Source organism: Mustela lutreola, chromosome 1 (assembly GCF_030435805.1).
Source record: "Mustela lutreola isolate mMusLut2 chromosome 1, mMusLut2.pri, whole genome shotgun sequence".
NCBI lineage: Eukaryota > Metazoa > Chordata > Mammalia > Carnivora > Mustelidae > Mustela > Mustela lutreola.
The window spans coordinates 90,701,280-90,723,653 of NC_081290.1; the positions used below are offsets into that span (position 1 = coordinate 90,701,280).

Genomic DNA, 22,374 nt, shown 5'->3' on the forward strand with positions numbered 1-22,374 from the left:
GTAAATTCTTTTCCACCCCCTCACTTTAAATCTGGAGGTGTCTTCGGGCTGAAAATGAGTTTCTTGGAGGCAACATATAGATGGGTTTTGTTTTTTTATCCATTCTGATACCCTGTGTCTTTTGACAGGGGCATTTAGCCCATTCACATTCAGGGTAACTATTGAGAGATATGAATTTAGTGCCATTGTATTGCCTGTAAGGTGACTGTTACTGTATATGGTCTCTGTTCCTTTCTGATCTACCACTTGTAGGCTCTCTCTTTGCTTAGAGGACCCCTTTCAAGATTTCCTGTAGAGCTGGTTTGGTATTTGCAAATTCTTTCAGTTGTTGTTTGTCCTGGAAGCTTTTAATCTCTCCTTCTATTTTCAATGATAGCCTAGCTGGATATAGTATTCTTGGCTGCATGTTTTTCTCGTTTAGTGCTCTGAAAATATCATGCCAGCTCTTTCTGGCCTGCCAGGTCTCTGTGGATAAGTCAGCTGCCAATCTAATATTTTTACCATTGTATGTTACAGACTTCTTTTCCCGGGCTGCTTTCAGGATTTTCTCTTTGTCATTGAGACTTGTAAATTTTACTATTAGGTGACGGGGTGTGGGCCTATTCTTATTGATTTTGAGGGGCATTCTCTGAACCTCCTGAATTTTGATGCTCGTTCCCTTTGCCATATTGGGGAAATTCTCCCCAATAATTCTCTCCAGTATACCTTCTGCTCCCCTCTCACTTTCTTCTTCTTCTGGAATCCCAATTATTCTAATGTTGTTTCGTCTTATGGTGTCACTTATTTCTCGAATTCTCCCCTCGTGGTCCAGTAGCTGTTTGTCTCTCTTTTGATCAGCTTCTTTATTCTCTGTCATTTGGTCTTCTATATCACTAATTCTTTCTTCTGCCTCATTTATCCTAGCAGTGAGAGCCTCCATTTTTGATTGCACCTCATTAATAGCTTTTTTGATTTCAACTTGGTTAGATTTTAGTTCTTTCATTTCTCCAGAAAGGGCTTTTATATCTCTCGAGAGGGTTTCTCTAATATCTTCCATGCCTTTTTCGAGCCCGGCTAGAACCTTGAGAATTGTCATTCTGAACTCTAGATCTGACATATTACCGATGTCTGTATTGATTAGGTCCCTAGCCTTCGGTACTGCCTCTTGTTCTTTTTTTTGTGGTGAATTTTTACGTCTTGTCATTTTGTCCAGATAAGAGTAAATGAAGGGGCAAGTAAAATACTAAAAGGGTGGCAACAACCCCAGGAAAATATGCTTTAGCCAAATTAGAAGAGATCCAAAATCGTGAGTGGGGAGAAAGGGGATAAAAAGAGGTTCAAAAAGGAAGAAAGAAAAAAGAAAAAAAAAAAAAAAGAAAGAAAAGAAAAGAAAAGAATTTTTTTAAAAAAAGAAAACACCTAAGAAAAATGTAAAAATATATATATATATTAGATAAACTAGTAAAAAATCGTTAAAAAAGAAAAAGGTAACAGTTAAAAAAAAAAAAATTTTACCCAAAGGCGAGAAAAAAAAAAAAAAAAAGAAAAAGAAAAAATTAAATTAACTGCAAGACTAAAAAAAATCACAGGAAAAAAGCCATGAGTTCCGTGCTTGGCTTTCTCCTCCTCTGGAATTCTGCTGCTCTCCTTGGTATTGAAACCGCACTCCTTGGTAGGTGAACTTGGTCTCGGCTGGATTTCTTGTTGATCTTCTGGGGGAGGGGCCTGTGGTAGTGATTCTCAAGTGTCTTTGCCCCAGGCGGAATTACACCGCCCTTACCCGGGGCCGGGGTGAGTAATCCGCTCGGGTTTGCTTTCAGGAGCTTTTGTTCCCTGAGCGCTTTCCGTAGAGTTCCGGAGGACGGGAATACAAATGGCGGCCTCCTGGTCTCCGGCCCAGAGGAGCCGAGAGCCCAGGGCCCCACTCCTCAGTGCGCCCTCAGAGAACAGCGCCCAGTTACTCCCGTCTGCCTGACCTCCGGCCGCGCTCCGAGCTCACCGAGCCTGCGACCGGTACAAGGTAACACGGAGCTGCGAGCTTACTGTCGGCTCTGTCTCTGTAGCCGGCTTTCCCGTTCCAATACCCGCAAGCTCTGCGACACTCAGACACCCCCGATCCTTCTGTGACCCTGCGGGACCTGAGGCCACGCTGACCCCGCGTGGGCTTCGCCCCGGTTTAGCCTCTGGAGCGATGTCCCTCAGCGGAACAGACTTTTAAAAGTCCTGATTTTGTGCGCGGTTGCTCCGCCGCTTGCCGGGAGCCGGCCCCTCCCCCCGGGGTCTATCTTCCCGTCGCTTTGGATTCACTTCTCCGCCGGTCCTACCTTTCAGAAAGTGGTTGTTTTTCTGTTTCCAGAATTGCTGTTCTTCTTCTCTTCAATCTGCCGATGGATTTTCAGGTGTTTGCAATCTTTAGATAAGCTATCTAGCTGATCTCCGGCTAGCTGAAGCAGTCTCAGCTTGCTACTTCTCCGCCATCTTGACTCCTCCCTTTACTTTGCTTTGTAAATTTTTCTTCTTTCTTCCTCAGTTTTCCAGATGCCGAGAAATGTTATATAAAACCTAGGCAAAGTATTTTAATCATTTTCCCCTTTCAGGACATCTGGAATATTAAATACATATTTTAAGGCATTTCTGTCTTTTTTAAGATTCATTTTGTAAGATGAGTAAGCACTTCAACATTGGTAGAAAGTTAAGTTATTGCTGCATAGAGTCCTTATGGACTCAGACACCTGTGTGCGTGCGTGTGTTTGTGTGTGTGTGTCCTTTGCCAATCATATTTGAAATACTATGCAAGAGTTTTTATCCCTCTGTCCTGTCAGTAAGTTGTGCATTTCCTATTTCATATTTTTAGATAGAAAACATTTTGAGGAAGCTGTTACATGTCTAGATTAGTGGAAAATTTCTAGAACACAAACTATAAATTGTAGTTTTCTTTCCTGTGATAGGTTTTTAATAATCTTGAGTAAAAATGAGAAATTGGAAAAGGAGGAAGAGTTTTGATTGTTAACAGTGTATGTGCCTTACAGTTACCTTTCATATTTTCAGTGAGGATTACTAATCAACTTGTAATATTTTTAGAAAGAAGATGAAGTGTACTCAATAAACAAACTTAAGTCTATTTTAATATCCATAAAAAAGATATGGCTAGGTTTGAACCATTAAATTAAATCATTAAGTTAGTTGATGTTACCATTTTAAGAATGATACACTTTTCATCAACTTAGAAAAATATAAGCACACAAGGTTCTGCCACATTTATAATTTTGAGGAAATAAACTCTGTTATAATCATTGTAAAAAATGACAATCTACCTTCTAAGCTTTCCCACTATCCCGAGGTTTTTTTTTTTTTTTATCTTTTTTATCATTCACAAATGAACGAACTTGGTCATCCCTCTGTGTATTACTAAAGATTCAAAATGTCTAACTAGAAATATCCAGCTCAGCCTTTTCCTGCAGCAGCTGCTAGAACCCGGCTTCCTGGCCTTTTGAGTGCATGAACTCATTTGGTTTTGTAGGGCGCTCCACCTACTTTGTAACACCATTTTAAAGGGTGCAGTGCTGGTAGTGTTAATAAAGAACCTCAGTGAAATCAAAATGTGTTAAACATTACTCTTCATGACACTCAAATTGCCATTGCATGAGCAGTTTGGACTGCAAGAGTCTTCCCTAAAGTAGAATATTCTGATTGAACTTACTAATATTTAAAAGGATTTGAAATGTAAAATTCAGGTCACATTTGTGACAAGTCATGGCAAGTTTTTGATAACTGCCGTTTAGCTTTATTTCCTGTCATCGAATTAGTATCAATATTTTGGGCTCTTTACTTGCTCCGTGTGGGAAAGGGTCCCGTTGTGCCTGAGCAACATCTAAGGTATATACAAGTTTGAAACCACAGATGATACTCACATTGTGTTACCTGAGAGGAATAACTCCCAACATTGATTTTGCTAACCTCCAGGGTTTTTCTACTTATTTTAAGACATGCTGTAAAAGTTAAAAACAAACACACACAAAACGAAATTTAAGTTAGTCATTTAAAATGAGTATCACTCATTTATGAGGTAAGAAATTCTTTGTATCATAAAATAAGGAAGGATATAAGTGAGTGGAATTTGGAATGGAGAGAAGGAATGATTTGGACAGGATGTTAAACATCAGGATCTTGTCACTGAATGTAAAGTTTTGGCACCGATTTTCACAGCATTTCCCTTGACCGGGGCTTTATTTCAAGTGTCTAGGGCCTGTTAGCTTTCCTTAACAGCCTTGTAAAGTGAAATCAACTGAAAGACTTAAAGAGGGCCGCCCTGCTTTTAATTGCTGCCAGCAGTTAGCAAGCACATGCTTATCCACGAAAGCAGAGCCCCTAAGTGCTTGTACATTGGGTCAGAATAACTTGCAGAACTGTGTCTCTTTCCTTCTTTTTGCTCTGATAGTTAGGCTGCAACTTGTATAGAGTTATGATAGGACTCTTATTTTTTTGGAAGAGGGAGAACTTCATGGGATTCTATTAAGAATGCCATTCTGTAGTATCTGCTTTGGCCAAGGGCTTTGAGTCATCAGGTTGCCCGTAGCCAGCCTGTTTCCAGACCTGTTAGCCCACTCAGCCTCTGGGTTTGTACACCAGGAGCACCTTTTTTCCCCTCGTTGTTTCTCTGATTCTTAGAACTTTATGAAGAAAGGAACAGGCACCACTTCCTACCATCTTGCATCTCCATTGGAATGAGTGCTTAGGGTACAGGAAATAGCAAAATCTTAAATATATGGAGGAGATTTTGAAATATTTTTATAAGTGTTTTCTAATTTGATTCCTGTATCAGTCCTGCAGGGTGAGTGAAGGAGTAAGGAGGTCCTTCTCCCATTTAAAAAAGAGGAAGTGGAGGGGGGAAAAAAAAGTTACTGAGTTGACTGACCTAATGATCACCCACTGGCCTGTTGAGAAAGGAAGCCTTTGTTGGGGGGTGGGGGGTGTCTTCATGGCCTGTTAATACAGCTGCCCTTGTTTACAACTGAAAGACTGGAAATCCAGAGAAAGTTGTAAATGGTTCAGGCTCACTTCTGTGTAGTCTTATAGCTTCTGATGGCCTGTTTGGTATTCTTGATTTTATACCCTGTTGAAGACAGCACCTTACACTTCATCAAGATGTCAGTAGAGGTGGTATTTTCCCTGTTTTTATAGAAGATGAAGTTGAAACTCAGAGGAGGAAAATTGTTTGCTTCTGGCCATACAATTCATTTGTAGGAAATCCTTAGATTAGATTAGAATTTAGGATTTCCAAAAATTTATCCCCTTGATGCTTTGTAATCCCAAGGATTTTTAGCAATTAGTCAGCCTCTCATTTATGAGTCAATTATAATTTTTTTTCTATTAAATACATGGTGTGGTTTTGAGAGTAAAATGAGAGAACTTAGTTTAAAGAGAAATTTTATACCACAAATCATTAATCTATAAGCTTTCCAAAGGTTCAGTTATTATACACAGGATCACAGTGTGGTAGTCCTTTGTGCTCTTTTGATGGTAAAATTAGTGTTAGTGCTTTGATAGCCTGGAGCTCATTAGTATGCTGTATAGAACCTACCTTTCCTTTGTTGTCTATCTGCCAACAATTTCAGTTGCCGAAAGGAATATAGAATGAGTGGTGTGGTCAGAGGAAATATAGGATACCCAGTTAAATTTGAATTTCAGATACCACTTAGACTAAAAATTATTCATTGCTTATCTGAAATTCAGTTTTAACTGGGTGTTCTGTATTTTTCTTTGCTGAATCTAGCAATCTTAAGAATCACCATTCTCTTGAACACATTCATTATACATTTTTTTTTCAGTGCATTGTTTTAGATTTATAAAACACGACTGGATTTTAGAGAAACAGACCTGGGATTTTTTTCAAGACACAATCCTTAATCTTTATTTTCCGAGTCCTTTGAGACATTTTTTACCTCAATGGCTTAATGGGCCATCTTTTTATGATCTGAGTGCAAAAAATTAAGTTAGAGAATGTGTTATTTTAAGTGATCTTATTCTCTCTATGCCTTGTATGCTTGAACTTGAGTTTGACTCTTCTGGATGCAGCCAGAAGTTACAGAGTACCTCCTTTGGGATAAGCATTGATGTTCTGGGAACACTTCTATTCTTATAGGCCATAAGCCTTGGAAAAGGAGACCTGGATTTGACTCCTGATTTTGCTATCAAATAGAGGTCTTTGGTTCAGCCATTTATTTTTAGCGTCATAATTTAGAAAACAGGGTCATTAATGCCTCCCTTACCAGGTTTAAATAAAATGGTGCCTCCCCTTTTCTCCCAGTATCATTCATATAAGTACTTTTCAAAATCCTAAAAATTAAGGAAGAGAAGTGAAAATAGAAAACCTATCCTATCCACAGGAGTGATTTGCCCAGTCAGAAGTACCATCTAGGTTTCTTGAATCCCATCGAGTGCTTTTTTTTTTTTTATTAACCCTTATATCTGACATGTTCACAGTCATCTTTTCCATCTTTGTTCATTTGAATCCATTTACACTTAACTTCATATGTTGGCAAAATCCAATATGTATATAAATTAACTCCTGAACACAACATAAACTTCAGTTTTGGAGGCATGGTCACTGAATGGTGTGCCTGGGGAATTTAGTACTCTCTGGTGTGCAGCATAGTGCCTGACACACTCAGATCTTTACCTTAGGACAATAATTCATTCTGTAAGAAAAATGATATTTAAGCATGAATCCAATTAAAATGGGGGAAAAAAATCAGTAGAAAGGATTGATTGCAACTTTATCTTGAAAACAGACCCACAGATTATGAAAGTAAATTAACCTTGTCCTAGATTTAATAAAATTTATATTATAATGAATATTTCATGCTAAATTTTAGAATAAACAATTTTTAGTATATGTGCTGCCAAAGTGAGCACTAGAATAAACAATTTTTAACAAAACTATTACATAATCAATTAACTTCTCCATGTTTGACTTTTATAACAGGGTGAGAGATTTTTTTTTTTTTCAAGAAATAGTTTTTCAAATTACTATTTTGGAGGTTTCTTCAGATTTTTCAAGGATATTTCTTAGTCTTGAATATAATTATTTAAATAAAATTCTCTTTTCAAGTAACTTATGTCATTTTCCTTGTTGATTATTTTTGTATTTGTTAGCTGGTCTTTAATTGGGCATAGCCCTTAATTGTTAGTGGCATTTTGTAATATTATAGTTGTCATATAATGTAATTGTAAAAAAAATAATATATTGTAATGGTTCTCCAACATTGATCTACTTCTAGAAATTCTGTATCTTATATAAGAATTTTAATTTTGATTTGCAGATTATTTGTATTTGTATAGAGACTGAAATATTAAAAAATTAGCGGAAGAGGATTAGTAGTCTTAAGAGGAAAGGCCCACTTCATATGGCCACCTGGGTCATGCACTACAAAACTTTAAGGGATGTGTGATGAGAGAGAGATGTAAGAAATGATTTAATTTTATTTGTGGGGTGGTTCCTAAGTGAGTGTTTTGATATTATGATAAGGTATATTTTCCTGCATATGCATATAACTACAGGGACTCAGATAATCAATAATGTGGTCATTATAATGTGGTCATGAGAAACCCCATCCCCCATGACTGGTGGTTAATAAAAGTTGTTGATTGAATGAGTGAATATATAAGATCTGCTATTCCTGTATAATTTAATATTAAATTCCATCACCAAGAAAATAGCTAGAAACAAAAACACTTGTGAGGCAGATACAGTAATAAAAAACATAAAACAAAGAATTTTTAAGCACTGGCTCCATTTAAGACATATAGTAGGTCCTGCAGGTTATATGAGAATAAATTAACCATAGTCAGTTAGGAGACTTACGTCCAAGAGGTAAAGAATATTAACAGTTAAACCACAGTGTTGATTTCTTGTAACAAATATACCAGCATTCATATATTCAAAGACTGTTGTCCCTTTTGGTGTAGTTAATTTAGGAGCCCGATTTTTGATCCATTCACTTTACTCAAGAATTATTTATTGTAGACAGACTATGAGACAGGCATTTTCTAAGACAGACAAGTAGCTCTGATGAAATTTACATCTGGTTGAAGGGGACAGACAATAAAACAACAGATTAACCAATAAGAAAAATATCCAGTAAGAAACATTTAGGTGCTGGGAGGTGAGAACATCATGTGTCAGAGGCCACTCTAGGGGGCATGACCAGGGAAGAATTGTCTGAGTGGAGAATGTAGAAGCTATGATCAGCCAGACCTAGGTGAGGGGAGAACATTCTGAACGGGGAACAGTTAGAGCTTGGGGTGCTTGAGGAGGACCAGGGAGGCCAGCCTGGCCAAGTGGAACTGTGGTAGGGGATTAAAAGATTTTGGGTTTTGTTCTCTATTCACTGAGAAGCTAAGTAGGATAATTTGACAATGTTCAAAGATTGCTCTGACTGCTGTGGGGAGAATGGATTGAACGGGGGCGAGTATAACATAGAGAGACCATGGGGGCTTGTGGCCACAGTGGACTGGGACCAGGACTTAATGCAAGAGATAGAAATAAACAGATTGGGATATAAGGTTTGGGGAGTCACATTGACGCAACTTGACTTGGACATGAGATTTGAAGGAAAAAGAACTTTAGAGTAATTCCTACATGTTGATTTGAGTAACTAGGGAGGTGATGGTGCCCTTTTTAATAGGAGGAAAAATGGCAGAGAGTGAGATTGGAGTAAGATGATGGGTAGGGCATTAGGAATTCTGCTTTCACCATTTTAAGTTGTCTGTTTAGATAGCTGCATGGATCTGTCATGTAGATATTTTGATTAAAAAAAAAGTTGGGGGTGCTGAGGTGACTCAGTGGGTTAAAGCCTCTGCCTTTGGCTCAGGTCATGATCCTGGGGTTCTGGGATCCAGCTCCTGATCTGGCTCTCTGCTAAGCGGGGAGCCTGCTTCCTCTTCTCTGTCTACTTCTCTGCCTACTTGTGATCTCTGTCTGTCAAATAAATAAATAAAATCTTTAAAAATATGTAAAAATTAGAAAAAAAGTTGATCACCATTTTCCAATAAGAAGATAAGAAATAAATTGGACTTAATTTTATAATGGTAGCTGAAATAACTCAAATGCCTATTTTATATTGATTTAACAATTTAAGTTACATGTACATATGTTTAAATCACATAAAATATGTTAATTTAGACATAGAGTTTTTTCCCTATCTATATTTTACAAAACAATTTTAGTCAGAAACTTCCTGTACATTTTTGACAGCTTCACATGCTTTTTTGACATCAATGTCTTTGGCACTGCTACTGCAATTTTGGGGGGTTATGTAGGTTTTTTTCTTAAAGCGATCTTTGAAAGGTTTTTACAACTGTATCCAACACTTGAAATTCTGAGGTCATTCTGATAATATCTGTTATTATTTTTTTTTACCCAATCCTTTCTAGACTGGTACTATTTCAGAGTAATAGATATTTACCAAATAATACAGTGTTGTTCAATACAAAATAATCAATACAGTATCTCAAAAATGGAAAACTTAGTAGAGATTCAGAAATAAGTCAGCCTCTTCTTTTTCCCTCTCTGTTCTTCTTTTTTCACTTAATAAATTGTGGAGATTATTCACAGCCGCACATACAACGATTTTTCAGGACTGCCCTAGTATTCCATTGTATAAATGTATCATTGTGTATTTAAACAGCTGGTCCAGGTAGCTTGTTATCTTTGCTATAACAAACGGGTGCTACAATAAATAGTCTGGAACTTCTTTGGCCACATGGATAAAATCCCTGGAATAAAGGATAAATGCATTTGAAAATTTGTTAGAAATTGCCTGTTTACCTCCAATGAGGTGGTAAAAAAAAATTTTTTTTCTGGAAAAGTCTCTTAAGGTAGAGAAGGAATTTTATTTTACATCATTCAGTATCAGAAGATTGTGTTGATCTGGACCCAGGGCCCTCAGATAAAGGAATCTTATATAATATATATACATGCATGCAAATAAAGCATAATATTGAATGAACAATGTATTTAAAAATAAATTGTCACAAGACTGCATGCATCATATATACAAGAAAGATAGACGAAAACAAACTTGAATCTCTTAAACGTGCATCTTAATCATAGTATAGATTTGTAGGTAAACGTTAAAAATAGTCCTTTAACATTAAAATCACAAAACATTTTGCTATAAATGTAGTTTTATCATTCTATTGTGTAAAACTAATATGTTATTTTCCTTTTTTTGTATTACTACAGCCAGAACGATTGAAGAGTGTCCGTATACCAACACTCTCCAAAATATTGCATTGTCCAACTTTTATCCTGGCCTTTTAGTGAAAATAATCAATATGTCATTGTAGAGTGGGGATTGTTTTGCTTTTATTATGGGCAAATTCTTTTAAATATCATCAGTGATAGCTAGTTTTTATCTTTTGAATGTGAATTTGAGTCTTGGGAAAAGTCAAATCTGCATAAGAGATATTAAGTTAGCTGTTACTCTGGGGTTTTTTTGTGTGGTGTTTTTTGTGGTTTTTGTTGGTTTTGGTTTTGGTTTTATTTGTTAGTTTTGAGAGGAGGGCTTAGTGAAAAATAAGATGTAACTTTTAGAGGAAACTAATATCCTTATTTACCTTATAAATTTTCTTAAAAGTTAGTTTCAAAAGAAGAGCCCCCAAAATGTCTAAAGTAATGTCACTGTCAATTGGTATAATTACATTTTTTTCAAGGGAAATCATTTGAACTGAACAGTCATTTTGATGTATATGATCTGATGATTGTTTAAAAAAAAATCACCTACCATGAAGCCTTTAGCTCAAGTGGATTTCTTTAACAGACAGGTATATTTAAGACAAATGATTTAAATTTTCTTGGACAAAATTTTTAAAATTAGGTATTGCTTACTTTCTGATTTTCTCTTTTATACAGGAGTAGATAATCTGGAAGAAGAGATAATTGTTACCATTGTTGAACAAGAATTATTAGAATAATATTTACAGAAGTCTGTACTCTTTTTACATACCAGATCGAATTGTTTATATTTCCCCCCTTCTAAATCTAATCTCTATATAGCAATATAGATAAAACTATATAAAATTAAGCATATTATTAGCTAGCCAAATTTAGATAAATATTTGTTTTAAATTTTCAGACGTTTAACTTCAGAACAAGTTGTATGTTTTCGACAGCAAATTTTTTATATTTATATTTTCCTAAGACTTGTCAAATTTAGTGTCTTTTATGCTCATGTAAACCGCTTTTGAGAGAAAAAGACTTGCTGCTTTATGCACTGTAAACCAGATATCTAAAAATCCATGTTTATAGGCATCAGACTTTACTAAAATGTTTATTAGAGAAATTGTTCTTTATAGTTTTTCAAAATAAAACTGTCTTAAATAAACTGCCTTGTTTTTATTTTCTATGAAAAATTGAATTACTATCTAATCAGTTTGCTATGGGAGAATTTTTAGCAGCTTTCAGGGATAACCCCTTTCTTTCTTAAACGTTTACTAAGTCTGCATTCTGTCCTGCAGAGAAATGGTCAATGCCTGGTTCGCTGAGAGAGTTCACACAATCCCCGTGTGCAAGGAAGGCATTAGAAGCCACACGGAATCTTGTTCTTGCCTCTCGCAGCCGAGTCCTCGTGCAGACAGCAGTGCGCCTGGTACACCAACCAGGAAAATCTCTGCCTCTGAATTTGATCGGCCTCTTAGACCCATTGTTGTCAAGGATTCCGAGGGCACTGTGAGCTTCCTCGCTGACTCAGAAAAGAAGGAACAGATGCCTCTAACCCCCCGAAGGTTTGATAATGACGAAGGGGACCAGTGCTCAAGACTCTTGGAATTAGTGAAAGATATTTCTAGTCATTTGGATGTCACAGCCTTATGTCACAAAATTTTCTTGCATATTCATGGACTTATCTCCGCCGATCGCTATTCTCTGTTTCTGGTCTGTGAGGACAGCTCCAATGACAAGTTTCTTATCAGCCGTCTGTTTGATGTTGCGGAAGGTTCAACACTGGAAGAAGCTTCAAATAACTGTATCCGCTTAGAATGGAACAAAGGCATTGTGGGGCACGTGGCAGCATTTGGTGAGCCCTTGAACATCAAAGATGCTTATGAGGTAAATAGGGAATCATTGAGATGGGGGAGTGGGGTGAAAAGGAGAGGGTATGGGACAAGGTGGAACATTGGACACCTGCCATGAATGATGGGGAGGGTGGGTATTTCAAAGTCAGATGGAATAAGATCACTGACAGGTAGGAATTTGCATACTTACTTAAAACGGGTAAGTGTGATAAGAACTTTCTCATCTTTTATTTATTTTTGGAAAGATTTTATTTACTTATTTGAAAGAGAGAGAGCATGAGTAGGGGGAAGGAGAGGGAGAAACAAAGACTCTCAAGCTGACCCAGTGCTGAATACTGAGTTCCACTCAGGGTTCAGTCCCACAAGCCTGAGATCATGACCTGAGCCCAGACCACGAATCTGATCCTTAACCAGCTGAACCACCCAGGTGCCCCAGAACTTTTCCATCTTTTAAATGAGTTTCTTTACTGGTGTTTCAGTCAAGGATATGGGCCATAGAGAAATCTTGTCTTGTTTTTCTCCTTCATGATAATTTAACATAGCTCATCTCACAGTTGTATTCTCTTCTGTTCTGCCTACTGACTATCCATATCCTTATCTATTGTCTGCACATGAACTTCGGAGGATTTCATTGAGGTTCTAAAATTCTAGGTCCAAAAACTCAAAAAACCAAACCAGTAGTCTTTTTCCATTCATTTGTTCATTCAGATTAATAATGTTCATTTATTTGAAGTCCCATTGACACAAAAATCTGATTGTCTTTCTTTTCATCTTTTTTTCATTTGTTTGTTAAATAAATTTATGTCTTCAAAAAATAGAAATCGTTGCTCTAAAATATTTCAGTGGAAATACTGGGTATTGCACTTTTTTTTTTGAAAGATTTTATTTATTTATTTGACAGATAGAGATCACAAGTAGGTAAAGGCAGGCAGAGAGAGAGAAGGGGAAGCAGGCTCTCTGCCAAGCAGAGAGCCCCTTGTGGGGCTCAATCCCAGGACCCCGGACCGCGACCCGAGCCGAAAGCAGAGGCCTCAACCCACTGAGGCACCCAGGTGCCCCTGGGTATTCCACTTTTGTCTTTAATTATGGACTTAAAGATTACACTATATAATTCTTCTGATTTCCTATTTAAAATGATCTTTTTATTAGTAGAATTGTGTTTTTTAAACAAGGCATCTTACTAAATGACATTTTGTTTATCAGGTGTTTTCTAGCACCTTGATAGAAAATTGATTTAGCCAACTATGTGATGCCCTCTAAATGTTCCGTGGTGGGGTGCCTCAGTGGCTCAGTGGGTTAAGCCTCTGCCTTTGCCTCAGGTCATGATCCCAGGGTCCTGAGATCGAGTTCTACATCGGGCTCCCTGCTTAGCAGGGAGCCTGCTTTCCCCCTCTCTCTCTGTCTGCCTCTCTGCCTATTTGTGATTTCTCTCTCTCTCAAATAAATAAATAAATAAATGTATGTATGCATGTTCTGTGGAAATCCCAGCTTGCAACTCCTCTATGTAATTTAAGCAGTCATTACTGTTTTATTCACACCTGTATTCCTGATGGTTAATACAATGCCTGGCACATAATCAAGTCTTAATAAATATTGACTGAATGAAAATTATATAGGAGGTAGGATAGATAAGTAGCAGAGAGAGCAGATCATAACAGATGCCAAGGAAAATGTGGTAGGTTCAGGGAAGCAGGAGATAACATTACTTGGGGAATTGAGAAATGTTTTTTTGAGGAAGCAGTACTTGATACCAACCCTGGAAAATAGATAAGATTTGAATAGGTTTGTGTACATGGTGAGGTCCAGATGTAAAGAGAAGTTGAAAGAAGCAACAGGGCAGGTGTACCGTGTGGTGCTTTTATGGATATGTGTGGGCAACAGTCGGTATTGATATTGAGGAGCTATAGGGTCAGAGAATGCAGATTACTGGAGCCTTGAATGCCAGGCTGAGGGGTATGTGTGTGGTCCAAAGCCATGAGGAATAATTGAAGATGGTTTCAAAGGGGAATTGATATGATTCAGACTGATTTAGCATGATGAATTGTACAGTGCTCATAAAATGAAAAATACTGGATACCAGGAGGATAAATTACTTAATGGTGTGAGGAAATGAGGACCTGAACCAGGACACTGGCCTTAAGGAGCAAAAGAAGGGAATGGATTTCCAGTGAAGAAGTGGAATCTGCCAGAGTTGGCAGCCACTAGCAGATGGAAATGAGGGGGAAGGAGGAGTCGAGGATGACTGAGGGTTTAGATGTGGGAGAATAAATATGGTCACTAGGGAGTAATACTGAGATATGATAGTTTAGGTAGGTGAAATCATGAGATATTTTTCAGAATCCCCTGTATACGAGCAGTCTATTTCATTTTGATTCTTCATGGAGCTATCTCCATGACTTCTGTGAGCTCTGTAGTAACGCCACACCGTAGCGGACTACAACAGTGGTATTAAGGACACAGCTGAAGGATTGCTGCCAAATTTGCAGAATTCCCTTCCTGTCCTAGGTGACAGCTGGGTTTCCGCTTTTCAATGGCACTATAGTCCCAAGTACAGTAGGACCATAAATATGCTTCAGCTTTGCTGAGAAAGCCTTCATTTGTCTGTGTGGTTCTAAGTTTCTGCAACTCTGAGAATTTCTTCACTTATGTGCATTTTGGCTGAATATGCTTACCATTTTCAAAGTTTGGACAGTGTAATTTTTGTTTCGGTTAGTAATGACTTAATTCTTATGCTACGGTCAGAAAAAGGCCCATGTCCTTGATTTGCAGTGCTTCCAGGGTGAAGCCTCTTAGCCTGTGGATTCTTCATGGTGCCTCTTCACCCTCGGCAGCCTTCATCCATGTTTACAGGGGCCTTAGCAAAAGTCATTCGTGTCCCAGAAATTTCATTCTTAAGGTGTGGAGCTGACCTGTGACATACAGTTTGCATCTGTGTTGACAGTGGAAGTGAGTTGGCTAATGGATAATTCATTATTCAGCCCCACCCATAATTCGAATAATAAGAATTGTGTCTCATGGTTTCTTGAGAAGTCAGATAGGAAAATGCATTCTGTCTTCTGAATCCTACCTCTTTAAACATACATCTGTAAAAATAACACCTGATAGCAGTATTTCTTAAAGCCTGTTTGACCACAGAACCCTTGAAAAGTTGCAGTGTAGCAATGGAAAACCATGAGGTGGTCGTGAAATATAATCGAGTTCAGTTTGAAGCTAAAAATACATAGCAGTCTCATAGATAAGTCATTTGTAAGAAGTGGTCAACATTTGATTCATTTTTTTAAAACTTTATGACAGAATGATATAAATTTGAGAATTGAGCTATTTTATTACTAATAAGATAGCACATTAGTATATTTAAAGTATAAAACAAGATCCACAGCTTAAACCAGTGATTCTCAGTCAGACCACAAATATCAATGAGAGGGTGTTTGCTGCCTAAATTGCACAGCATCTCCTCCTGCATCAGCCCATCATTCATCATTCGTGTAACTTTCTTGAATGTGGCACAGCATTTATTGATAATAAGATATTAACACATAATGATCAGAACAACTGTATAAATGTATTTGGTGTTCTCCTTATATGTGAAAATAGATACTATCCAGTATCTAGAATGGATTGTGTATTAGGGTTCTTTAGAGAAATATATATAGATATAACAATCTGTAGATATGTACGTATATGAATACATATACATACATATTTATATGAAGAGGATTATTACAGAGGTTAGCTCACTCGATTATGGAGGTATGGAAGTTCTATAATCTGCCTGTTGCTTGCAAGCTGGATAACCAGGAAAGCTCATGGTGTAATTTAGAGTCTGAAGGTCTAAGAATTAGGCAGCCAGTGTTAAGTTTGTGGCTCTGAGTCCAAAAGCCTGAGAGCCAGGAACCTCATTGGAGGGCAGGTGAGCAAAAGAAGGTAGATGTTTTAACTTAAGCAGAGAGTGAATTTGTCCTTCCTTTGCCTTTTTGTTCTGTTCAGGCCCTCAGTGATTTGGATGATGCCAACCTGCTTGGTGAAGATGTTTGTTCAGTTTATTGATTCAAATCCTAATCTCTTCTGGAGATATCCTTACATACATACCTGCAATAATGTTTTACCACCTATTTGGGTATTCCTTTGCTTAGTCAAGTTGACACTTAAAACTGACCATCACAGATTGCCTTGAACACCTAGTTTCATGTCCTACGGAAGCCTTGAGATTCCCCAAGATTTCCTTTCAAAGGATTTATGTGGTCAAAACACTCCTCTTTGTCCCAAGTCAACTGAGATGCAAAACGTGGGCTCCTGTTCTGTTTCCTTAGGAAACGGAAGACTAGGGAGAAGACTTGCAGAGTTTTAGGGAAGGGTCTCATTGCCATTCATGCAGCCTTTACCATGTAGCTACTATTCTTCCCACCCTGATGACTTCCTTCCTCCTTTTGTATTCCTTATCTAGATAAATCAGTCCCTATCATCTCTCGTTTTGCATGTCTCACTTTGTCAAAATTTTTTTTACTAAAAAAAAATGAGCTCTCTCAAATGGATTTCCTATGAATAAAATGATGTCCAAAATGAATTTTAGGAGAAAGAAGTAACACTAGCAATTGTTTTAATCTTGATAAATCTATTAATCTGTCATGATCTAATTGTGCCCCAGGGAACATAGTTTGGGAACTGCTATATCTTTGTTCAGTGTTCTAATAATCTTTAGGGACCATATTAAATGCCACTCTGTGGAAGAAAACTAGCCTATAAATCAGGAAGAATACTATATTGCTTTCTGTTATTTTGATTTTTATATAATTTCAATCTTAAGGAAAAGTTGTAAGACTTAAAAAAACTTACATATATACTTTATGCAGATTCTCCAGGTGTTTACTTTTACACCTGGAGAATCTGCAGGTTTTCTTTACTTTATCGTTTTCTTCTTCTATATACAATGCATGTCAGTAATACATGCATACTATTTTTCTCTTTTTTAAGATTTTATTTATTATTAAGAGACGGAGCATGAGCAGGGGAAGGGGCAGAGGCAGAGTGAGAGAGAGAGAGAGAGAGAATCTTAAGCTGACTCCATGCTGGTTGTGGAACCCAAAGAGGGGCTCAGTCTCATGAGCCTGAGATCATGACCTGAGCCAAAATCAAGAGTTTGTCACTCAACCCACTGAGCCATCCAGGTGCCCTTATGCATACTGTTTTTCTGAACCACTTAGTAAGTTGGAAACATTTTTCCTAATTATAATTCAGTAAATATTTTCTAACAATATCCATTTATATAATAATAGTACATTTTTCAAAATCAGAAAGTTTTTATGATACAATGCTGTTACCTACTAGTCCATAGTCAAATTTAGTCAATTGTCCCACTCATATTCTTTTTTTTTTTTCTTTACAGTTCTTTTTTTCCCTCTGATCAAGGATCTAATCCCAAATTATGTAATGTACATGCTTTCCTTGTCTCTTTAGTGTCCTTTAAATCTGGAATAATTTCTCAGTGTTTCTTTATCATTCTTGATGTATATTTTGAGAGTACAGGCTATTTTTGTAGACTGCATTTTGATGAGATTCAAGTTAGGTACTTTGGACAGAAATACCACAGATGTCAGTGTTGAGACCTTTTTTGATGTTCTAGAACAGTCATTTCTCCTCTTCGTCAACACCAGCTGGGTGTCCTATAATCCAATTCAATTCTGATGCTAGTAGTAGCATCTAGTAACTAGCTTCTGACACTCTGCTGCTACCCATTAGCACAAACTCCACAGAGTGAAGACTCAGTCCCACTAGATTGTCCCCAGTTCCCAGTTCAGATACCAACCACAAACAGGGTCCTCTGGCTACTCACATATTTATGTCCATCTACAAATTAGGTGATTTCCCCACTTGGGTTCAATAATTTGCTTGAATGACTCACAGAACTCAAAGGAAGCACTGCATTTTATTTATTTATTTGTTTGTTTGTTTGTTTGTTTGTTTATTTTTGTGAGAGAGAGAGTGAGTGAGCAGGTGAACACAAGCCGGGGAGAGGCAGAAGGAGAAGCAGACTCCCTGCTGATCAGGGAGCCTGATTCAGGACTCAGTCCCAGGACGCTGGGATCATGACCTGAGGCAAAGGCAGAGGCTTAACCAACTGAGCTACCCAGGAGCCTAAGGAAGCACCATATTTACAATTACAATTTTATTATAATGGATACAATTCAGGAACACCTAAATGGAAGACATGCATTAGGGCAAGGAATGGGAAGTGGGGGGACACAGTAATTCCATGCCCTTTCCTGGGGGTGCACCACCATCTCAGCACATAGATACCTTTAGCAATCCAGACACTCCTCCAAACCTTATTGTTCTGAGTTGTTGTTGTTGTAGTTGTTGTTGCTCTTATTTTAATCAAGGCTTCATTATGTAGGCATTATTGATTAAATCCATTGGCCATTGGTGATTAATTTCAATCTCCAGCCCCCTCTCCCTTCTTTGGAGATTAGGGGTAGGGCTCAAAGTTCTAACCCTCTAATAAGTTGTTTGGTTTTTCTGGTAGCCAGTCCCCATCTGGAAGCCTCCTGGGGTCCACATCCCTATGATTCATCTTATTAGTATGAAATCAGGTATGGTTGAAAGGGGCTTGCTATGACTATCAAAAGACTTTCCTGTTTCTCAGGGAATTATGAGGGTTTTAGGAGCTCTGCGCCAGGAACCTGGGACAAAGACTAAATATATAATTTATTAAATGCCCATAGTCTTCTCAGCATATGTTAATAGGAAGTATGGCATGTGAAGTTAGTTTACCCCAGTGTTGTTGATGTTAATTGTGAAAACTTGGTTAGTATTGTCCACTAGGTTTCTCCACTATAAAGTTATAGTTTTCCTATTGTAATCAATAAATATCTTATGATGAGATACTTTGATATTGTGTAAATATTCTATTCTTCATGAACCTACATTTACCAGTTTTAGTGTCCCTGATTTTCTAACTCCATCATACCTTCTATGTTTTTAGTTGCCATTCTCATGTGAAGAAGAGCTTACCTTCTTGATTCATTCATTCATTCATTTACTCATTAGTAGCACTGTGGGCTCATGGATTTTTATTTTGTATAATGAGTTATGATCTGTTTTTATCTTTATTTATTCACATTCTCAAATTATATTGAATTGGCCAGCTTCCTGTGTCTTTTTGATATGTTGTTGTCACTCTGGGATTTCTTGCTTCCTTGTAGGCGGAAAGTTCTAACTGGACTAACAATATGTTCCATGCTCAATTTATACTTTCCCCCTTTTAGCCCTAGAATCATACTTTTTCCCAGGAAACTCTGGTTCCTTTCATTAGAGGGAATGGTAACCAAGATAGAAGCTAAGATGTGAGCACTAGATGCATTCATTGCTTCTGTTATGTGTTTGTTGCTGCCCGTATGTCAGTAGACAGGACTAGGAATAAAATATATAAATACACATGTCTATATTTTATTTATTTTTATATCTACTTCCTATATTAATAACAGTTTCCTATGTTAATAACAGTAAAATCTTACTGATACTTCCAATTTCAATCTAACACCTCAAGGTGCATTTTAGTTTTATTTTTTCTTTTTCTGTTGGGTTGTTCCTTCTCCAAAAATAAAGACCCAAGCTTCCTTAATCTTTGTGCATATGTTTAAGCCAAGTTCCAAGCTCTACTCCTTTGTGCACATTCTGTTAGCTTTTCCTTCAGGCTTTACAATTTCCATTAACATTTCTTGTAGTAGAGACCTGTGGTGACAAATTCAGTTTTAGTTTATCTGAAAATGCCTTTCTTTTGCTTATATTCTTGAAGGATATTTTCACTGGATAGACAGTTCTCACTTAATGGTAATTTTCTTTCAACATTTTAAAAGAGTTTTCCTACATTTTTTGGTCTTCCTTTTTCTCATGAGAAGTCAGCTATCCTTTGTATTTTCACCTTACATGTTTCTTGCTATGTATCATTTCATACTATAAGGTTTTCACTAACTTTGGGGAAATTTTGGTCTATGTCTTTAAGTATTTTTCCACTCGATTCTCTTTTTTCTCTTTGGCACTCCAATTATATATATGTTAGACCACTTGATATTGTCCCAGAAAACACCCAAGGTGCTGCTAATTTTTACAGGTGTATTTTTCCCCTTCAGTCTTTCTGATTAAATATTTCCTGTTGATCTGTCTTCAGGTTCACTGACATTTTCTTCCATTGTTTCTAATGTGCTGTTAAACCATCAATGAACTTTTCATTTTAGACATTGTACATTTCAGCTCTAGAGTTTCCATTTGGGTTTTTTTTTTTTTTTTAAAGATTTTATTTATTTGACAGAGAGATCACAAGTAGGCAGAGAGGCAGGCAGAGAGAGAGAGAGGAGGAAGCAGGCTCCCTGCTGAGCAGAGAGCCTGATGCAGGACTCGATCCCAGGACCCTGAGATCATGACCTGAGCCGAAGGCAGTGGCTTAACCCACTGAGCCACCCAGACGCCCATCCATTTGGGTTTTTTAAAATAACTGTTTTGTTTTTTACAGTTTCCCATCTATTCATTATTACCGCATTTTCCGTAAGTCCTTAAGAACAATACTGTGTTTAAAGTCCTTGTCTCTTAATTCCAACATCTGAATCATCTTGGGGTCATTCTCTTTTGACTATTTTTTCTCCTCACTGTGGGTTACAGTTTCCTGTTTTCTTCACATGTTGTGAGTTTTGATCATATGCTGGACATTGTACATGTTTTCTTGCAAGATATTTGGATCATAGTCGTCTTTTTTTAAATGGGGCTGACATTTGTTCTTCCAGGCAGTGCAGTTACTTTTTGCCCTGTCAGGCTTGGTGTTATTGTTGGGGTGGATCCATTTTAGTTTGAACTCAGTCTTAGGGAATGCATCCAAATCTAGGGAATGTTTCTTACTCCTAAGGATTGGCTTTTCTGTGTCTCAACTGAATGCTTGAGGTGGAATGGCTGAGCTGGAACTCCAGTGTCTCAAAACCTTTCTCTAATTGAAAGCACCATTCTGCTTTCAGCCTTCAATACATGATTTTTAGCTAGTTCTCTAAGTCACTAAGTCTCTAAGTGACTATGTCCAAAGTGAGTAGTCACTGAGTCTTTTACCACTCCTTTCATCTCTCCCTCTAATCCCCCAATGTAGCTTTCTTATTAGTTATTTTTCCTTGCAAATATTAGCCACTTTAGAAGCTCTGAATTCCTTTCAATTCCATTTGGAAGCCTTGCTACACTTGGGTACTGCCTGCCTTCTTGCCAGCAGAAAAATGGTCCCAGGAAGAAAGCCAGAGCGGTTGTCCTGTCTATTTCCCTTTTTCATGGTCTGTGATTTAGTTGTCTTGTATATTTGGTCTAGTCTTACAGTTTTCAGTAGGAGGGCAAATCTGGTACCAATTGCTTTATTTCATCAAGTGAACTTCCAAGGCTTATGTTTTTGTTTTTGTTTTTGTTTTTTTTTTTACACTGTCATGTTCTCATAAATAGTGAAAGGAATAATCACAGTAGTAGTACTGCTCCATTTTTTCTTTGGTGTTTCCTGGACCTAAAGGGGTTAAAAGTTTTCTATATTGCCTTTGCACTGAGTGCATTGTTAGGAAAATTCTTTGAGATGCCAGAATTCACCTAAAGTGAATTTGAAACATGCATTACTCCCACTCCTTCAATGAAATGGAATCCAGGGCTGCTGTTGATTTTAAATGCCCAATATGCCCCCAAAGCTGTAAAAGCCCTATTAATTTCAGTTTGTTAAACTCTATTGCTTTGATTAGATAGTTAAGTCCTCTTCTTTATAAATTGGTTTGTAATTCAAATATTCATTAATAAAATAATTTCTGAGGATGCATTTTTATTCATGTTTTGATTATTAGCTTGTAGAATAATCCACTATATAAGTTAATAATCGTTTTACTTCTTTAATTCATCAATACCAGTGTCCTGTCTGCCTTTTTAGTATGTTATTTTAGAACAATTTTTAAAAATTTATTCAGCCAACATTTTCTCTGTATTTCAATATAACTTTGAGCATGTTTGCAAGAAAAAAAGGAAAATGCAGTAGTATTTATTAATAATATAAAATATTTATACTGATTTTCTGCCATTTTATAACTTTCCTTTCGAAATTGTCTTTAATGCCAAGTATGGCTCTCCTGGGAAAATTGGCACCATTTCTGACCCCAGTTGACGGAATCTACTGTAATCATTTACTTCATTCACAGCTTTGGCCTTGTGTGACTTTGAACTAATTAAAAAATAAATAAATGACCTTCAAAGATGAGGGTTTTCCAGTGTGGCTATTCCATATTCTTTGAAGGGAATTCCAAAAACAGAGTTTTTAGAGCAGTG

The 22,374-nt window shown here is 37.2% G+C and overlaps 1 protein-coding gene across 3 annotated transcripts in view; it reads left to right on the plus strand.

Annotated features, from left to right (window-relative positions):
* PDE5A (phosphodiesterase 5A) overlaps positions 1-22,374 on the plus strand; it is a 160,005-nt gene that overhangs the window by 15,808 nt on the left and 121,823 nt on the right. For all 3 annotated transcript variants that reach the window (XM_059169445.1, XM_059169461.1, XM_059169453.1), the window contains exon 2: positions 11,500-12,088. In XM_059169445.1, the coding sequence (XP_059025428.1) occupies positions 11,500-12,088 (589 nt within the window). The remainder of the gene's footprint in view (positions 1-11,499; positions 12,089-22,374) is intronic.